The following is an 18,469-nucleotide window of genomic DNA, read 5'->3' as shown; positions in this document are numbered from 1 at the left end:
TTCTATCCGTTAGCAAATATTTTTACTGTTGTTATCTCTCTCTATATATATACCCGTCAGTATATATCTTAGTTTTGAAGCTGTGATCTAAGAAACACCAATATCTCTGCCATCGCAGAGGCGAAGTTCCTGGAAGTTCTTATAAGAAATCGCTCCATGTAATACTTCTCTCAATGTAATACGCACATTTCTTATATCATTGACTCCCTTCCATACAGATAGCGATACACAATGACTCCATAAAATTCTAATTCTAAATCATTGACTCCTTTGCGTAGAAACAGCAATACACAATGACCATAAAATTGTAATTCTAATTCTAAAGTCTTGATAATTCCTACCAGTCAGTAGTAAGGCTGCATCTGTCTTTTGCTCTGCACAGCAAAAGGTTGCCCGGGTGTCAACACGGAGTTCAGGGTGGAACTTTTTTCATGGGCGTCCTCTGGTTTGCTTGTTGTCCAGAAAATCTGAAAGACTCGCGCAGACCAGCCAAGAGACGCCAAATTGTTGTGGAAATTAGACAACACTCGCAGACTCGTCCTCTGAAGGTAAAAAGGTTTATCACAGAAAGATGGTTGATACAGGATAGAATAAAGCAGGATAGAATAATGAGAGCGCACTGAAGCCCTTGCACTAAACCACTACTATATATATGAAAAGCAGAGCATGACTTAATTCTGTGTACTGATAAGAAGCAGTTTGAGGCAGTTCAAACAGGGTTTGTTTTAGGGTCTTGGAAGATGTTTAGACGAACCTTGAACAGAAGAACATGTTTGTGTCTCTGTAAGCAGATAAATATTCTGTACTGATCTCAGTCACATGACATGGCCTTCTTAGGCGTTATCCTCAGATGAACATGAACAAGAACAAAATTATTACAAAGTAAAAATGAGTAATTTCCCTCACAACACTGGACATGTTTTTAAGCTCTAAACAGATCATATTGCCTTTCTCTTGACTTTATTTACATATATGACCTTGAAGTAATCCAAAAGTAATCAGATTACATTACTTTTATGTTGTGATACCTGGATTGCGTTAGTGATGACATTGTTTATGAAGTAATTTCTAACAGTAACGGAATACATTTATAAAGTAACCCTCCCAACCCTGCACTTGTACTAAAGCAGTGCTCAACGGATGGAAACGTTAATGCGCATGTCTGAAAAGGAGGACTCGTAACACAGTTACAGTGCGTAACACAGGCTACGTAGAGTTTTGAGGAATACGGTTTTGCCGTAGCTTTCCGCCCCCAACTAGCGGAACCCATCTGGAAGAATAAATGGGGGAGAAACAAGAACGTGTCTACAGAGAGAAAGCAAATCGGATACGTTTACTATCAAGTTAACACAAACCACTGTAAAATTCGCCCGTATTACTGAGAAGGACAAAAAAGAAAACGCTATAATGAGAGGTCTTATATTTTACTGTTGAATGATCAACCGGCCACGAGGCAGAGCGCGCGAACACGCGACCGCGCGCCCCGCCCGGCCTATAGAATTTAAAGAGCGATGGGCGAGCGCGCATGCGCAGTGAGGAGGAAACTGCTGAGGTTCGTTTCATGGCTATGTGTGGCTGAGTCAAAGAGAGTGAACGAGAAAAGCTAGCGCGCGCGAGAGAGAGAGGTAGAGAGAGAGAGAGAGAGTTTGGGGCTCACGCTTTTGTCGGCTACTGAATTGTACGTGTGGCCTCGTCAAAGACTCGGACCTGCTGTCGGGAAAGGAGAAACAGGAGAGAGAGAGAGAGAAGGAAAGAAAGAAACGCCTGGAATGACGGTAGTGTCCACAGAGTTGATTTAAGGCAGAACAGGGGCAGTGCGCAGCCACGAGCAGCCGAGATAAGAGAGCAGTGAAAAAGTGAGACCTCCAGCAAGACCGAGTCAGTTGGTGGATTTGCCCCGTAACGTCTAGGGTGGAAAATATCTCAAATTAGGTAAGTAGACGTAAGTAGTTGAAGCTTTGAGAGAAGCTGGTAACATGGCGCGATCTCGCTTTAGAGTAGTCATACAAACACACGGCTCTCTACAACTACTCTTTTTCTTCTTCTTCATCATCTTTCTCCCTGAACTTGATCTATTTTGCACTGTTAACTTCAGACAAAGCGGGTTTCTTTCTAACTGGGCCTATGCTGTGGCTGGTTGGGTTTGCGCTCATTTTCCTGGGATGTGGATGACGACAACAAAAAATTTCTTTAGGCCTCAACTTCAACTTTGCGGAAATACAAATTAAATAAATAATGCATTTGCGAAGATGTGGTGGAGTTAAAAGGTGAGATCTGGAAAGAGATCAAATGACTGGGATCATAACTTCAGCCAGTGGCCGGCCACGCAGCGTCCCGGATTACCTCGTGTTAGCTTTCTAGGCGTGAACAGGCTGAAGTTGCGCGCTGACTTCTCCAGCTCAGTGTTGGAGAAAACGTGTTCACACGTCCTGAGTATCCGCGGTGAGACTCGGGTGAGCTGTAGTAGGCCTCAGTGGAGGAAACCCAGAGGCTCGGTTCAGCCCGCTTTGTTCAGCAGTGTGTAACTCGAACGAGCGCTCTAACGGGCCTTCTCAGCAGCTCGCGCCGACTGTGGCTAGCATGTTAGCATGCTAGCGCCGGCGGATTACCGCTACAGTATGGAAATAGAAAACTGTGACCGGTTTTTGTGCGTGCCCCAAATGTCAAACTTATCGTATTTAATCTGATAAAAAATTAAAACGACTGACAGTGCGTGAGGACTTTCTGACGAGCCTGTTTACGCCGACACGCTGATAGCATGGAGACAGCATGACTTGACGTTTGGGCCCTTCCACGTGAGCGCGTGCGCGCCGACTTCCACCGCAAAGCAATGTTCTCTATGTATCACTACCTGCTGGTAAATCTAAGATTAAACTGATTTTTATCACTGATAATTGGTTTACAACAGTTTTGGGAGAAGTGTAGTTTTAAGTATTTGTGCAGAAGCATGGCTAACAGGTGCCATTCCTGTGTTACCTAATTTAGCACTCCTGTTCGAGCTAGCAACGTAGAGTACTATTCAATCCCCCCCCATAAATATTTACGTTTACAAACACGAGGCTGCCTAAAAGTTATATTAACAAACTATGACTCTTAAGTGGTCAGTAAAGTAGAAACATAATATGCAGTTTGGTAAATTAGCCACTTTTTTGTTTGTTTGTTTGTTTTGTAACTTTATTCTACCAGCATGATGAACACACTCACTAAACCTAGAAGCATTATCTAGTTTCATGTTTAATGTTTGTCTGCCTTCAGGATACAAAATGGCAGATGCAGATTTGGACTTCACGACAGGTGATGCTGGGGCTTCCACCACTTACCCCATGCAGTGTTCTGCCCTGCGCAAGAACGGCTTTGTGTTGCTGAAGGGTCGACCATGCAAGATTGTGGAGATGTCAACTTCCAAAACTGGCAAACATGGACACGCAAAGGTGACTGGACACTGAATAAAACACATTTTGAAAAGGGTCAAGTCTGGCTTTGTTTCTAGGTTCACATCTCCTTTAGAAGCTGTCCGAGGTAGTAGCGACTTTTTTGGCATTCAGAATGTACTTTAATAAATCGTGTCTTATTGTATACCATGTGTTAGTGAGTAGCTGATGTGTGGACATCGTGCAACTCATGAAAACCTGCAATAGGATGACCTAAAGGTTTGAAACAAAGTTGTTTAATTCTTGTTTTTGTGAACAGGTCCACATGGTTGGCATCGACATCTTCACTGGCAAAAAATATGAAGATATCTGTCCCTCAACTCACAATATGGATGTCCCCAACATCAAGAGAATGGACTATCAGGTAGGGGATGTCTGCTAAACCACTGATCCGCTGTGTTTCAGAGGACTAAATGATACGAATGATTTCATTTTTCCACTTTCAAGAACAAAACAAGTGTAAGAGATGTACATGCTGGCTGTTTGGAAATGTATTGACCGTTTGAGATGGTTCAAAACATCTTTCTTTCCCTGTCTCCCCTATCCACAGTTGATTGGCATCACGGATGGCTACCTGTCTCTGCTCCAGGACAGCGGTGAGGTCAGAGAAGACTTGAAAATGCCTGAAGGAGATCTAGGCAAAGAGATTGAGAGCAAGTATGATGCCGGAGAGGAGATCCTGGTAAATGTCTTTGACTCTGCTCTACCACACATGTCTTTGTAAGAGTGTTTTCTGTAACTCTGGTTGGACTAATTGCTTGCTTTGTCTGTTTTTCAGATCAGTGTCCTGTCTGCAATGAATGAGGAGGCTGCAGTGGCCATTAAAGCCATGACTAAATAAAACGCAGCAGGTACCTGGAGCTCTCACGTGTGTGCGTGCGTGTGTGTGTATGCATGCTCACCTGTTAGCTGAGAGTAACTGTGCTACGCTAGTGTGCCAACAGCAAAGCACTAATCCAAGTGTTTACGTTATATTCCAGCAATTTTTTTTTCAGTCAAATAATTATCCATGTGGTGATCTCAATAAAATATACTATTTAGTTCAAAAACTCTTCAGTGTGTTCACTTAACTGTGTATTCTGTTGATATATTTCTGTACAACACGACGTATAGATTTCACTATTAAAAAAATCAAGCAGGGTGATGGTTTGCTCTTTGCACACTGGTGCTTGCATGACCACAGTAGTAACACAGATAGTAAAAGATACATTATTTGTATTCACGTTGTTCTGTACACAATAACCGACATGATGGATGGACAAATTGTACATAGGATGTTATGTCTGTTCTGTATTTTGTACTACCTGTATTACGTTTGTTCTGTTAACATGGTGGGGATGATTGTTACAGAATAAATACATCAAAAGGCTGCTGCTATACAGAAGCTATTAACCCTTAATCAAAGATATATTTGGCATGAATATTCGAATGATCCATGTAGCCACAGCAAGAGTGTGCAATGAGTTTATAAACTTTTTGTTTAACCACCTGATTGATAAATGCTTGCACATACAGGCCTTTCTAAACATGTTCCTAGCTACCTGACATTCAGAACATTTTCCAGAACATCAGACATCGCAAACTTTGACAAATGTCAAGTTGCTGTTCTGAGTTTATAATGTAGTGTTAAGGCTGGTTTTCATAATTTTAGTTACTCATGCTGTCCTCATTTTCCTTTCCTTTCCCTCTGATCTTTGAAATCGTAAATTTTCCTCTCTTTATATACATTCCTCTATTTCTTAGTTGTACTCGACCCCCTTTGTTTTTCATTCTGACTTGCTCCCTTACTCCTGCCTGTTCTTCCTCTGCCTTCCCTTTCTCACTTTCTCTCAGGTATTGGCAAGATGCACTGGACCTGGTCAGAAGGAGAGAATTATGCCTCAGCAATGCTATTCCCCCTGGGTTTTTTTTTTTCCTTTCTTTAATTTTTAATTATTTTTCTCCCCTTCTTTATGTACTTTACTTTAGCCTGTCTTTGGGTTGGAAAATTAGGGGGGGGGGGGTTAAATAATTGGAAATGGTTGCAAATGGACAAATATCTCTGTAAATACACTGAATATACATTAATCTACAATATTTTGAATGTATATATTAGAGGGAAAAAAAGGCAGAATGACACATGAGCTCTTTAGCTTTGGGAACTGTAAAGGCACGCCATATGTATTATACTAACATGAGTGTCTGTTCTCATTTTGTCTTTTGGCTTGTTTTTTCATTTCCTTTTTTTAATATTTACATTTGTCCCAATTACCACCCTTCTTTTGCCATTTTAAATTGGACTGTTGAGTAAGTGCGGCATCCTGTTCTAATACAGGCACTGTGGTTAAAAAAACCTGAGAAGACTACGTGTAATAGGATGTGGTGTGGTCTCTTCTCTCTTCACCTACTCCTTTATCTTCTAGTAGTCAAAATATAGAAGATGGGGAGCCATCCTGATATTGAGTGAACAGGTATATTTAGTGAGTAAAGGGTTAATAAAAATGTCCCGTTTACACTTTTTTTTTTTTTTTTTTTTTTTTAAGCATTAGTCAAATTTAAGAGTCTGTTTTTATGTAGAACAATGGTTTCAGTAAATGAACTGTAATCTTAAAATAATTTGTCTGAAATAGGTCCTTGGTAACAAAAAACAACAAACTTACCATAGGGGGAGTATAACAGGCAATGATTTGGTCTCAGTACATTCTCAGGTGGCTAAGAGAGAACCATGATGTACAGCTGTCATTCCCTTACCACCTTTTAAAAGGGGCTATTCTCCAATGATCATTTTAATTTGGTGAATCCATCTCCTTACGGGTTTGGCTTTCTGTGCTGGCTCATATCTGAAGTTGGTGTTAAGATAATTTCTTTTTACTTTCATATTACCTAAGCAGAACTTTTGTTTGTACCCTGACTGTGATAAACAGCTGTATTAAACCAAGAGATTCTCATACCCTAATATTAAAATGAGCACCTTCATGTTGCCTTTTCTGTTTCAGTGTCTGATGGGCATTCATTATTGCAACACAGTTGTATGCTGACATTGTACAGAATTATTGGAACTGTTGATGAAAACAAGCAAATTATTTGTATTTACATTAATAAAAAGCTATTTAAACCCCATTAAATTAAATAGACTGGAATAATAATGTTAGCTCTAAGGAAATGTAGTGTGGATTTCTTTCAGGTCCTTTTAGGTAGGACATTTGATGGGAAGTGAATAAAAAAAAATAATAATAATAAAGAGATGATTTTGACCTAATTGACATAGGAGAAAGATAAAAAAATAAATAAACTTGCATGCATCAGCTGCTGTTAGAGCAACACACCTGCAAGCTTCGAAATGTCAGACTGGGTAAGCAGTAGGCTTGTGAGATATTGATTATGTTTTCAACTTACCATTTTATCAATTGCAATAAACCATTTAATCAACCAGAACCGAAAAAAAGCATTTCCACCATTTCCATTTTAAGGATAGTATGGTAAAGTATAAATATTTCCATCTGTGTAGTCAGGAACTGCTGGCTGGCAGGGTCAAGTGTGAAAACTCATCTTGATTGTGGATTTTCAGGTGATTCTGCAGTAGTAGTGTTCAGTAAACAGTAAATAAATAAATAAATAAATAAAAAAGTTGTACAATTTGCTGCCCGAAGTGATTGAACATATCTTTGTGCTGACCGATGCAGTTCTCTTCTGGATGAAAAAACAAACAAAAGTGTGGTTTTATACTTGTCAGATGTTAGCTACATGGAACATACATTCTCCATTTGCACACGGCGAGAACTCCCTACGACTCCTGAGAGCCCTGATAGTATTTAAGAAGGGGGAAGGGTGGTGGAGCTTCCAGGCAGTCAGTTAATATCTGAGTACAAAACCTGCACAAATCATTTCAAATTTACATGTCAGTTGTCTCGTGTGGCATTTTTATTGGGGAGAAAAAGAAGCCCTTTTGGTGTATTTGAGATATCCCATGTATTAGCATACACTGACATTAAATTGAGGAGCTCCTACTCAGAACGTGTAACGGTTGGCAGGTCTGCTGGCAGTGTAATATTGTGTAGCGATGATTATATTATTATAATCGCACAAGCCTAGTAGGCAGGCATCCTAAAACAACTTTTCTGCCTCATAAACAAGTACACAAATCATTCTTAATGTTAAATTATGGAGTATTTACTGTTTACGTAACATTGATTATTGATGATTTGGGGCTTTTTCCCTTGCCAGAGGCCAAGGCACAGCTTTGTACATTAATCTAGTTCAGCAAGGCCAGACTAGACTAGACTGCAAGGTCTCAGCCTAGGTGCTTTTTATATAATATATATAAAAAGAGGGGTACACTTTAGCACCAGAGATGTCTTGTACAGGCCACGTCAGTCTTAACAAGAAATCTTGAAACGTTGTGCACATGGGAGTCCCTTCTAATCAGCTCCAACCTTAAAACCTTGTTTGTAATATTCAGAGTAGCCTCCCTTGAATCATTAATACAGCTACAAGACATTTTACCGTGGTAGATGTCTTCTTTTTTCTAGTTTTCCTCAGGGTTGCGAATGATTTTTGAAGCAGCTTTTGGCCAGGTGACAGCAAAAATCATACTCAATTATGGAAGAACTTTCCAATACAAATAAAATCTAGCCATGGATGTCAAATATAATTTTAGTGTAAAAACAACTGGAACTTCCTCTACAGTGGTAAACATCTGTCTCCGTAAATGTTTCCAATTGGCATCTAATACATCTATTTTGCAACAGTCCTGTGAATAGGAAAATAAGTACAGGATCTGCAAAAATCACTCACTGAATAAATATCACACACAAAAATGTATTTTTATTCAGTCTGAACAAAAAGAGCTATCTGGACAATTCTATCATATTTGAACAAATGTCTTAAATCTATGATGTCTAATCACTTTTGACAACAGAAAAAACTAGTGAGTAATGCTTCTAGATGAAACCTTTCACCCACATAATGCGTTTAAGAGAAGCCACAAAATATCTACATGAAAAGTGTATGTACATTTTCCAGACCATCCAAATCAGACCTGTACAGAGGTATAAACATTATTTGACCCTTTCTAACCCAGTGTTATGGTCATTATGGTTACTGGCCACATGTTGAGAATTTTTTTTTATGTGGTCTGCTTTTGGTTACTTGCTATGGTGATAGAATCTCTGTCCAGCTTGTGGGTGGGAGAGGAAAGCGTGACGGGGAGCTGGCTGAGGAGAGCTCTGAAATGGGGCCTGTCACATACACACACAGAAATATTGGTGTTAAGCAAGTAAAATGCATATATTATATTATACACACACACACACACACACACACACACACACACAAAGAGTGAATAAATGAAAATTAAATGACTAATGTGTACCAAAGGAAACATTATGTGGACAATGAGAAATAATTTTTTTTTTTAAAGTGAATTTAGGGTAAAGTATTAAATAAGGCTATAGGGCAAGAGTTCACTGAGACTTAAAGCACTGCTCAGTGAGCTCACCTTTACGGTAGGAATTTGAACAGCCAGTGAAGGTGTAGGCAGCAGTCCTGCAGCACTTACATGTAGAGCCTGCGCATGCATGGGCCTCAGGGCACCCTGTAAAACACACAGACACACACTTAAAATCATGTAGACATTCTTTTCACATCAAGCAATGTATAATATGAATATGTAGAACCTGTTGTTTGTTTTCATATTTCCCTGTAAACAGAATGAATGTCTCTAGTAGTCAAATACACCATGAATACACAAGATATATAATCAGAAGGCAAATGCATCACTTCATTGTAATTGCGCATACAGTACATGCTACAGAAAACAACTGGCTCAAAAACATCGAAACTTAAAACCAAATGTGCTCTGATGTCACGTTGGCTATGAAGCTTGTCAGACATTAGGCGGTGTTCATGAGGACTTTCTGGTATCTAACAAAAATGCCCATCGCTGATTCAGTGCAAACAATACATTAACAGAATGCACACCAATACACGCTGATGCATAAAAATGATTCAGGCTTCAGTAATTTAGGTCAGTGTTGAGCAGTATTCAGTTCACATCCAGGGCTGTATGAAACAGCACTAAAAAAATCTATAAAGGACAGCTTATGGCAGGCTTCGGCTTGCTATGTGAGTGTGTGCACAGGTTGAGTTAGCAAAAACACATACAGTGGGGGAAATAAGTATTGGACGCGTCAACATTTTTTTTCAGTAAATATATTTCCAATAAGGTTATTCACATGAAATTTTCACCAGACATCAGTATGAACTCAAGAAACCTGGAAATATAAAGAATTCACAACATTAAAGTCCATAAATAAAGTTATGTGTAATAAAGTGGAATGACAAAGGAAAAAAGTATTGAACACGCTAAGAAAAAGCAGTTTTCCAAGGCAAGGAACCAACTGAAATCCGTAAGTAATTATACCTCCTATTTGTGCAAATTAATATCAGCTGGGTTAGTACATTGATGGTCTATAAAAAGGCTTTTCGTTACCAAGGTGTCACACAAGAAACATCTCATGATGGGTAAAAGCAAAGAGCTCTCCCAAGACCTTTGCAACCTTATTGTTGCGAAACATATTGATGAAATCAGATACAGACGTATTTCAAAACTTCTGAATCTTCCAGTAAGCACCATTGGGGCCATTATCCGCAACTGGAAGCAACATCATTCCGTCATCAAACGGCCACACACAGGAGCTCCTCGCAAGATTTCTGACCAGAGAGTCAGCAGAATAGTCAGAAGAGTAGCCCAAGAGCCAAGTACCACTCGGAAAGAGCTCCAGAAACACTTGGAGGCAGCAGGTGCCATCGACACAGAAAACAATAGGCAATGCACTCCACTGCTCATCCCGCATCCATTACTAAAGAAAAGGCCTGTCGTTTAAAGTTTACTATAACTCATTTGGACAAGCCTATGAAATACTGGGAGAGTGTAGTCTGGTCAGACGAGAGCAAAATTTAACTTTCTGGCTGTCATACTACACACCATGTTTGGAGAAGAAATGGCACTGCACATCACCCTAAAAACACTGTACCAACAGTGAAGTTTGGAGGTGGAAGCATCATGGTGTGGGGCTGTTTTTCATCACATGGTACTTGCAGACTTCATATAATTGAAGGTACGATGAATGGAGCCCTTTACCGGGAGATTCTTGAGAAGAATCTGCTGATATCCACCAGGATGATTAAGATGAGATGTGGGTGGATTTCCAGCAGGACAACGATCCAAAGCATACAGCAAAGGAAACTCTCAATTGATTTCAGAGGGGGAAAAATCAAGGATTGCCCAGTCAATCACCTGACTTCAATCCAATTGAACAAGATTTAAAAACAATATGTTTAGAAGAATGGGCCAAAATCACACATGAATACTGCGACCCATTAATTTCTTCATACAGGAAGCGTCCTGAAGCTGTCATTACAAACAAAGGCTTTTCCACGAAGTATTAAATACATTTCAGTCAGTGTGTTCAATACTTTTTTCCCCTGTGTCATACCACTTTATTACACATAACTTTATTTATGGACTTTAACATTGTGAATTCTTTATATTTCCAGATTTCTTGAGTTAACACCAAAGTCTGCAGAAAATTTCACATGAATAACCTCATTGGAAATATTTTTACTGAAAAAAAATTTTGATGTATCCAATACTTATTTCCCCCACTGTATACACTACAACAAACCAGCAATGCACACTCTGTGTGTACTCTAGTGCCCATTCTGAGGGCTGCCAAAAACTGTGAATGTCACCTTAAGAAGAATCTTGTATGTAATATTTGTGCAGACCGAGTTATCTGAACAGGCAACACAAGCTTATACAATGGTTCCACCAGCAACACACTCTCTGGTGTAAGTAGGTTTTTAAGAATGAAGTGAACCCAGAAATCAAATGGTTATACCGAGTCAGTGAAGCCAGACTGCTGATTGGCATGTTCCAGCTGCTTCTGAAGGGGTATACTGGCACTGGGGAGGAATCCTGTCATAGGCAACAAAAGAAAGTTAACAGTGAATGAAGCGTAGATGATCATTCACTACTTACTGATAACCAGAAAAACACCAGATTTTAACAGCTAGAAATACGCACTCAGGTTATAATAACAAACTTGCATCTACCTGGCTGGGAAGCAAAGTGGCTGTGGACAGCATAACCCTGTGGCTGATGGGGCAGGTAGGGCATGGTCTGGAAAGCTGAAGCACCTTTAGAGAGAGTAGTACAGAAACATCCAGTGAGAGGCAGTTCTGTGGGTGGAAACACTGTTGGTGAAAGAGGTCTGAGGAGAATGGCCAGACTGGTTCGAGCTGACAGGAGTCTAAGGTAACTAAAATAGCTACTCTTTACAAATGTGCTCAGCAGAAAAGCATATCAGAAGATACAACTGATGTTGAACCTTGAGGCTTATGGGCTACAACAGCAAAAGTTCACACCGGGCAATGACTCCAGGATTTTGCAATTTTACGATTGCAGAAATGAATGCAAAATCAAGCAAACTCTGCAATATTCGGAGGAGCTTGGAATTTTTTACAATTACAACTGCAGATTTTCCACAGATTTGTGAGGTCATATGTCATGTCACATCATCACAAAGTGCATTCAGCCAAAGCCCCTCTTCGATTCATGTGTGTTGAACATGAGCACAGCTAAAAACATCACTGCAAAAGACTGTGCAAAACAATTTCATACAAGTACAATTTCGCCAATTCAAGTAGTTTTCTGCAAAAAAAAACAAACATAAAAGAATTCGCAAATTGAGAAAAGAAAAAAAAAAGCCAGCGCAATAATAATAATAATCTGTGAAATCCTGTACGGAATGACCATGTAGGAATCTTGATTTCTGCTCTAACATGCAGATGGAAGGGTCAGAATTTGGCATCAACAGCATGAATCGATGGCCCTGTCATGTGTTAAAAGTTCAGGCTGGTGGTGGGGGTATAATGGTGTGAGGAATGTTTTCTTGGCACAATTGTGGCCCCTTAATACCAATCAAGCAGTGTTTGAGTGCCTCAGCCTATCAGAGTATTGTTGCTGACCCCATTCATCCCGCAATTCCATCTTGTAATGGCTATTTCCAATGCGATAACGCTTCATATATAACAAAACACAAGTCTCGCCAGTCACCAGATCTATATCCCCCATATTTGTGTCTATAGTATATGTAAACACAAATGCAAACCCTATTGCTGAGCTAGTGGAAGAAACAAGGGATATCGAACTGCATATTGTAGTTAACTACTGTACTACCATAACTATAACTATAGTGCTACCATAATAACTAGTATGGATAAGAAAACAATTTGCCATTAGAGTCGTTACACGCACAGCAGTAGAGTGCAAGAAAATCTGGTTTGCACTACTAAAATGCTAACCACAACTCACAGGTTGATATACATAAAAAGAAGCCATGTTATGTTATTAATGTCTTCACATTATATGCAAGTGTGTGAGTATACGCGGAGTAATTGGCTAAGAACGGAAACACTTTATAACTGAAATGTGTGTTTAATAACATCTACAATTACAACATGACATATTGCTTGGTGCCGTTTGCTTTAGAAATCAAATGAACAGAGAAGCCAGATGGCCACGTGGGGTGTCCCAAAATGGTTGTGCCATTTCTTACAGTGTTGCTGGAGATATTTTATTTCTATATGAATATACCTTCATGATCAAGCTGGTACACATCTTTATGAGCTCTCCATTGTCAATTATTTGCAGTAGGCCTACATCTTTACGAGCACAGAAGTTAGTGGGTGCACATCTGTCCTTTTTCAGCACGGCCACATTTACTACTACATAACAGATATTTACATATAGTCCACAGGACACAACACTAACTGAATTTACACAAATGAACCAGTTCAAACACTTACATACGCTTGATTCTTAACACTGTGTGTTGTTACCTGGATGATCGATGACGATTTTTATGTTTTGTGATAGTTGTTCATGAGTCCCTTGTTTGTCCTGAGTAGTTAAACTGTCCACTGTTCTTCAGAAAAATCCTCCAGGTCTTGCACTTTCTTTACTTTTCCAGCATTCGACCCCTTTACAACAGTGGCTATATGATTTTGAGGCTCATCTTTTCACACTGAGGACAACTGAGGGACTTGTACATGACAATTACAAAAGGTGCAAACACTCTCTGATGATCGAGAAGGCAACTCAATACACCAAGAGCCAGGGGGGTGTACAATTTTGAACAGGATGATCAGTGTAAATTGTTATTATTTCATCTTATGGGAAACATGTAAACATCTTTTGTAGTTTCTGAAGGGCAGTACTGAATGAAAAAGATCTTTAAATAAAATAATAATTTACACCGATCATCCTGTTCGAACTTATAAACTCAAACTTTTCCTGAGCCAAAGTGTGAGGCGAAAAATAAATCCTAATTTCTTCAAAGTTTTCACCACTTTAAGACTAGAATTTTACTCTGAGTGGCTTTATACATACCAGCCCTAATCTGCGTTCCTGAGAAGCTGATGGGGACCGATGCAGCTGGGCCATAGGTGGAAGGGTGCTGAGTCTGGGTGACTGCGTACGCCTCATGAACTGCAGGGCTGGCTGAAAACTGAGCATGCTCAGTAGAGCCTGAAGTGAAAGCAGGCTGACCAGGGAAGTGACGGCCCTGATTAACACGAACGATGATTGGTTAGAGATTTACACATTGATAAAGAAAAGCATACAGTATTAACCAGCACCATAATGTACAGCAGTTGGTCTTTGGGAAAAGTCTAAACAAAAAAGACTCACAGGGATACCAGGTGTCTGAAACAACTGTTTACCACGTTCTGCCAACAAACCTCCAGGTCTACTGTGACTCACAGGACTGCCTATAGATACATATACAAAACTTAAAGAATAAAATGATATGCCTCTATCAAGCGATCACAGTTTAAATTCTGATGATGCCAAAGCAATTCATAGTCAAGAACTCAGGAGCATGACCACCTCCAAAGACAGGTATATGACATCTTTAAAAGTATGGAAGCCCCAAGAGGCCATGCATTATTATTTTTTTCCTTTCTTGTTTTCTCGTGATCCCGACTTCTTTTCTGTGTACTCAACAACGTCTTTTTATGTTTCTTGGAGGTAGCAAAAGCTTAGCGCAATCTCGCAGCATCATTGATAAACAAATTTGTTTTTACTTTGATCAGGGACTCACTCAAGCTGAAATAACTCTGTGTCTGTCAGTGACTGAAGAGTTCCACATTAGTGTCCGACACTTGAGAAGGGGACACCCTTCTCTCTTTATGTGGAGATAAAGTCCATCTCTACAGCGGGTAATTATTACATCTATGATGGTGTATGGCAAAGACGCCAATGTGCATGCAGCACCAGTCTCATTCACAAGGAATGTTATCACATATATATATCTACGTTATCACACATATATATCTATGTTATCACAAGAAAACAACTATTTTGTTATGTCGAGATCACGAGAAAACAAAAAGAAAAGAAATTATATATATATATATATTATTTTTATTAAGTGATATCACTCTTCAAAACCTTTCCAACCTCTAAAACCATGAAACAAATGAAAGTGTCATAAAACTCACCTTGCAAGCTGAGCAGGTGCTGTCCTGTGCAGTGCAGAGGAATACTGGATTGATAACTGGCTGAAGTCAGTGTTGTAATATCACTGTCGATTAGAACAGATGAAAAGGATGAAAATAGAGGAGGAGTGTAAATAAATACGAATTAGCCACTGGAGATCATCTCTGACTGGCAAATCTACACGGAAGCTTTCTCACACACCTTTGCTCCTTCCTCCGTCGCTTCTCCTCTTCGTGAAGGACTTTTTTAAGTTGCAGGAAGAGCTGGTGTTTCTCCTCCTGCAAACCCTGCAGTTTCTCCCCCATCTTCTGCACCTGAAACACAGCGCAGGGCCATCAGAACACATCCTCTTTACTATAGAAGCAACGTTTTGGCCATCAAACACGTGTCCTTTGCTTGAGCAATACTTTTGGGAGCATCCATCACTTTATGACCGTACGCTGAAATGTTTTTTTTTTTTCTCCAACAATTCTCAAATGAAGCAACAAACAACAGAATATTCTCAGGAAAAAAGTGCTACAGTGTTTATATTCATAAAGCAGCTGCATTTTTATTGGCCCTTTATGAGAATTCTTTTCAGTCTATGAAAATAATTACTTAAAGCTGCTGGACGTGAGATTTTTCGAACTCTGGTCAAAAAAAAAAAGAAAAAAAGAAAAAAAAAGAAAGAGAGAACATTTTGTAACGTGCGTAGTGCTGTACTCTTCCTCTACTGTGAGCTGAGAGTGAGTTCGGCATGCCAAGGAACACATTCAGGGAGAATTCAAGTCTCCAAACACATAATGCACACTAAGTAGGATGCCTAAATAGAAATGAAACCAATGCTGTGGTGACATACTATTTAGTATGGTGGTATGTAGTTTGTGACGCAGCCCAAGTATTAAGGCTCGCAAGTGCTCAGTATTACAGAAGTATGAGTATTGTGAGAATAAACACATAAACGTGCACATCACTATGACTGTCAGAGGGACTCAGGATCAGATGAAAGAGCAAAACCTCTCAAAAAGAACATATCTTTGCGCTACCGTCAGCCTTATAGCTCTCTGTGTTACTGTTTCTTGCTTTACTAGCTGATACACAGAACATACTAGCAAACAATAAACCATTTTACTAACATGATTTCCACTGAGGTAGAATAATCAAATGCACTTCACTAATTTCATAAACTGGAAAGATATCCTTTCAGAATCTTAAAGAAAAGCACAAAAAAATAAATAAATGAATAAAAAACTCCACACATCCAGCCCTTGGTTACTTCTAACTTTCTCACCTGCTCTTTTGTTTCCTCCAGTGACATTCTTTCCTCCATCTCTTTTGTCCTTTTTCTCTCTTCTTCCTCTTTCATCTTCTGCTCCATCATTTTGTCCACTTCTTCCTCTTCTGCAAGCAAGTTAAGGGGACAGAGTACAAATCTGTGATTTCTGTATTTTCTATAGAAAGCTCTAATGAAAATCCCAGCCGTGGTAGCCGAGCAGTTAAAGTGAGCTCAAATCTCAGGACTGTCAGAAGCAAGGTCACTAGGGTCTTCGTCAAAGGCCAAGTTGGACTAGTTTTCACACAAGGTTGCAGGTTGGGGGGAAAAAACATGTTCATTATTTGGGTTTTTAGGGCTAGTTTAGAAATAATCTGTGCTCTTATTTTAAAGTAAATAATCTAATCAACTTCTGCAAGCAGGCTATGGCAAACAAGGGTAAAGTGTGGTAAAATTACAGTGGGAACTATACAGATATTTGAGATCTGAGATTTTAGTCAGATGCTTTTGTATGGGTTGATGAGAGAACTCTAGTCTGAAATGAGAATCAAACATTGTAGATAGTTATGTCTGGTGTTTCCCCCCCCCAAATAAAGTAAGATGGGACATCAAGAGGACCCAATGGGAAATAAAATCATCTTTTATTTATTTATTTATTTATTTTTTTAAACCTCATGCTTTTTCATCAAGTGAATGAACATATTGTCACTACTTTGTCATATATTTGCCAACATTATTTTTGGGCTAGCTCCAGATTTTCTGCATGGGTTTGGAGATGTAGTAGGGTTCATGTTTTTCCTGAGACCTTGCAACCCTGCTCAGAGAGCAACTGAGATGGCCAGAAGCAAATCAATATAAATGTTCGAAGCTACTAGTGTAAGAGAATAAAATAACAAGCGGATCCTGCATGGTGTACCTTGTCTCTTGCGCTCTCTCTCCCTCATGATGTGTTTGTGTAAGGCTCTGGCCATGGCGTTGGACAGTTTCGGTCTCTCTAACAGAGCAGGCATGGTGACGGGGAGCGGAGGGGCCAGCTACAGACCAAACAAACACATCATTTACCCTCAACACCACAGTCACATACTCAACACATTCCAGAGTTTAAATTACTCTTACCATTGTTAATCACCAAATATTCAGAGAGACTTTTATGAAACAGAAAACAGAGCTAGCGAGCTAAAGGACAGTTATCTAACCCCATCTCAAATATATTCTTGGGATTTGGTTAAAAATAAAATAAATAAAGCACAGGAACTTACTTCCGGTTTCTCTTAAATCCCTAAAACAACTCTAAATATCCGTCCCCTTCTCCTTAACAAGACGCGACTGACAATATGGATAACAGTATATATGTATAGTATATAGTCTGCTAAGTGTAGCTTTGAGTTGTTGTGCAGCGGTGTGCAACTACTTCCGATGTTACATTGAACTTCGGATTTCTTTTTCCGGTGCAATCTTGACAAAGTAAGAGACTGATACAAACTTCATCTTTTAGTTCAATCGGGTTTTTTTCCCCCTCATGAATAAAATCCTGAAAAATAAGGTCAACTAAATGTCATAGCCGCATACTTCGTGTTTTTTGTTGTTGTTGTTTTTTTAATGTGACATTATGAAATACTACTTAAGTTGCCCAATCTATTGGAGAATAGACAGTACTGCAAGACCACAGTCAAATTATTGCACCAGAGGTCACGTTTCAGTGACTACGTTTACATGGACAGCAGTAATCTAATTACTGAGCTTATTCTGAATAAGATAATATTGTGATTAAGGTGTTTACATGAGTTGCTTTTAGAATATTCCTTTCATGTACCCGTTTTACATGTTATAGAACAGAGATCGATTAACGGCACACATCATTACGTCCCCACGCCACGCCGTCCGACGTTCCCTCCAGAATTTCACGTATCAACATACAGTTCGTCTTCGTTATGGTACCGTATACAGTTTTGAGTGTTTCATTTTTAATGTTATGAAAGCTTCAAGTGCAGTTAATTATTTGTCATGCTATACGTGCAAATAGACGACTGCTTGAAGCCGTGGCTGCGTCCCAAACTGCGTACTTACCATCTATATAGTAGCCGAAACACATGTATTTCACCGACTATATAGCAGGTAAGTACGTGGTTTCGGATGCAGCCGTGCTCTCTTGTTTACCGTTAAATGGTTGAGCACTGCCGTGTGTACGTGTCCTGTCACAAAATGCGGTGAAAACTCCCAAACGACGTTAATAATGTGATTAAG

The 18,469-nt window shown here is 39.5% G+C and overlaps 2 protein-coding genes across 7 annotated transcripts; one reads left to right on the top strand and one right to left on the bottom strand.

Annotated features, from left to right (window-relative positions):
- The first annotated feature begins 331 nt into the window (after positions 1-331).
- On the top strand, positions 332-6,398 carry LOC128609968 (eukaryotic translation initiation factor 5A-1). 4 transcript variants are annotated; one of them, XM_053628937.1, is made up of 6 exons: positions 1,533-1,932; positions 3,256-3,431; positions 3,691-3,795; positions 3,982-4,113; positions 4,210-4,282; positions 5,265-6,398. In XM_053628937.1, the coding sequence occupies exons 2-5, from the start codon at positions 3,264-3,266 to the stop codon at positions 4,270-4,272; spliced, it is 468 nt and encodes a 155-aa protein (XP_053484912.1). In that variant the 5' UTR covers positions 1,533-1,932; positions 3,256-3,263; the 3' UTR covers positions 4,273-4,282; positions 5,265-6,398. The 4 variants fall into 4 exon arrangements, with proteins under 4 accessions (XP_053484910.1, XP_053484912.1, XP_053484909.1 ...); XM_053628934.1 differs by having other exon boundaries at positions 1,534-1,932; positions 5,175-6,398; XM_053628935.1 differs by lacking the exons at positions 1,533-1,932; positions 5,265-6,398 and adding an exon at positions 332-548 and having other exon boundaries at positions 4,210-4,480.
- Positions 6,399-7,817: 1,419 nt separating this feature from the next.
- gps2 (G protein pathway suppressor 2) lies at positions 7,818-17,627 on the bottom strand. 3 transcript variants are annotated; one of them, XM_053628930.1, is made up of 11 exons: positions 17,342-17,432; positions 17,142-17,259; positions 16,244-16,353; positions 15,175-15,287; positions 14,976-15,058; positions 14,164-14,243; positions 13,864-14,038; positions 11,526-11,609; positions 11,312-11,388; positions 8,908-9,003; positions 7,818-8,647 (listed from the first exon to the last, which is right to left on the bottom strand). In XM_053628930.1, exons 1-11 carry the CDS (start codon positions 17,342-17,344, stop codon positions 8,555-8,557), a joined length of 1,032 nt encoding a protein of 343 aa, XP_053484905.1. In that variant the 5' UTR covers positions 17,345-17,432; the 3' UTR covers positions 7,818-8,554. The 3 variants fall into 3 exon arrangements, with proteins under 3 accessions (XP_053484905.1, XP_053484907.1, XP_053484906.1); XM_053628932.1 differs by having other exon boundaries at positions 8,968-9,003; XM_053628931.1 differs by lacking the exon at positions 17,342-17,432 and adding an exon at positions 17,485-17,627 and having other exon boundaries at positions 7,819-8,647.
- Between the last annotated feature and the right edge of the window lie 842 nt (positions 17,628-18,469).

Source organism: Ictalurus furcatus, chromosome 7 (assembly GCF_023375685.1).
Source record: "Ictalurus furcatus strain D&B chromosome 7, Billie_1.0, whole genome shotgun sequence".
NCBI classification, from domain to species: domain Eukaryota; kingdom Metazoa; phylum Chordata; class Actinopteri; order Siluriformes; family Ictaluridae; genus Ictalurus; species Ictalurus furcatus.
Note: the sequence above shows the minus strand (reverse complement) of the source record. Positions and strands in the feature narration are given on the sequence as shown.

Excerpts from the sequence above, each read along its gene's own strand:
- LOC128609968 (XM_053628937.1), top strand. The coding sequence starts at position 3,264 with ATGGCAGATGCAGATTTGGACTTCACGACAGGTGATGCTGGGGCTTCC. Across the intron at positions 3,432-3,690 it reads GCAAACATGGACACGCAAAG|GTCCACATGGTTGGCATCGA; the intron begins GTGACTGGACAC and ends TTTTGTGAACAG. Across the intron at positions 4,114-4,209 it reads ATGCCGGAGAGGAGATCCTG|ATCAGTGTCCTGTCTGCAAT; the intron begins GTAAATGTCTTT and ends TCTGTTTTTCAG.
- gps2 (XM_053628930.1), bottom strand. Across the intron at positions 14,244-14,975 it reads GCACCTGCTCAGCTTGCAAG|GCAGTCCTGTGAGTCACAGT; the intron begins GTGAGTTTTATG and ends ATGTATCTATAG. Across the intron at positions 11,389-11,525 it reads CCACTTTGCTTCCCAGCCAG|GATTCCTCCCCAGTGCCAGT; the intron begins GTAGATGCAAGT and ends TGCCTATGACAG.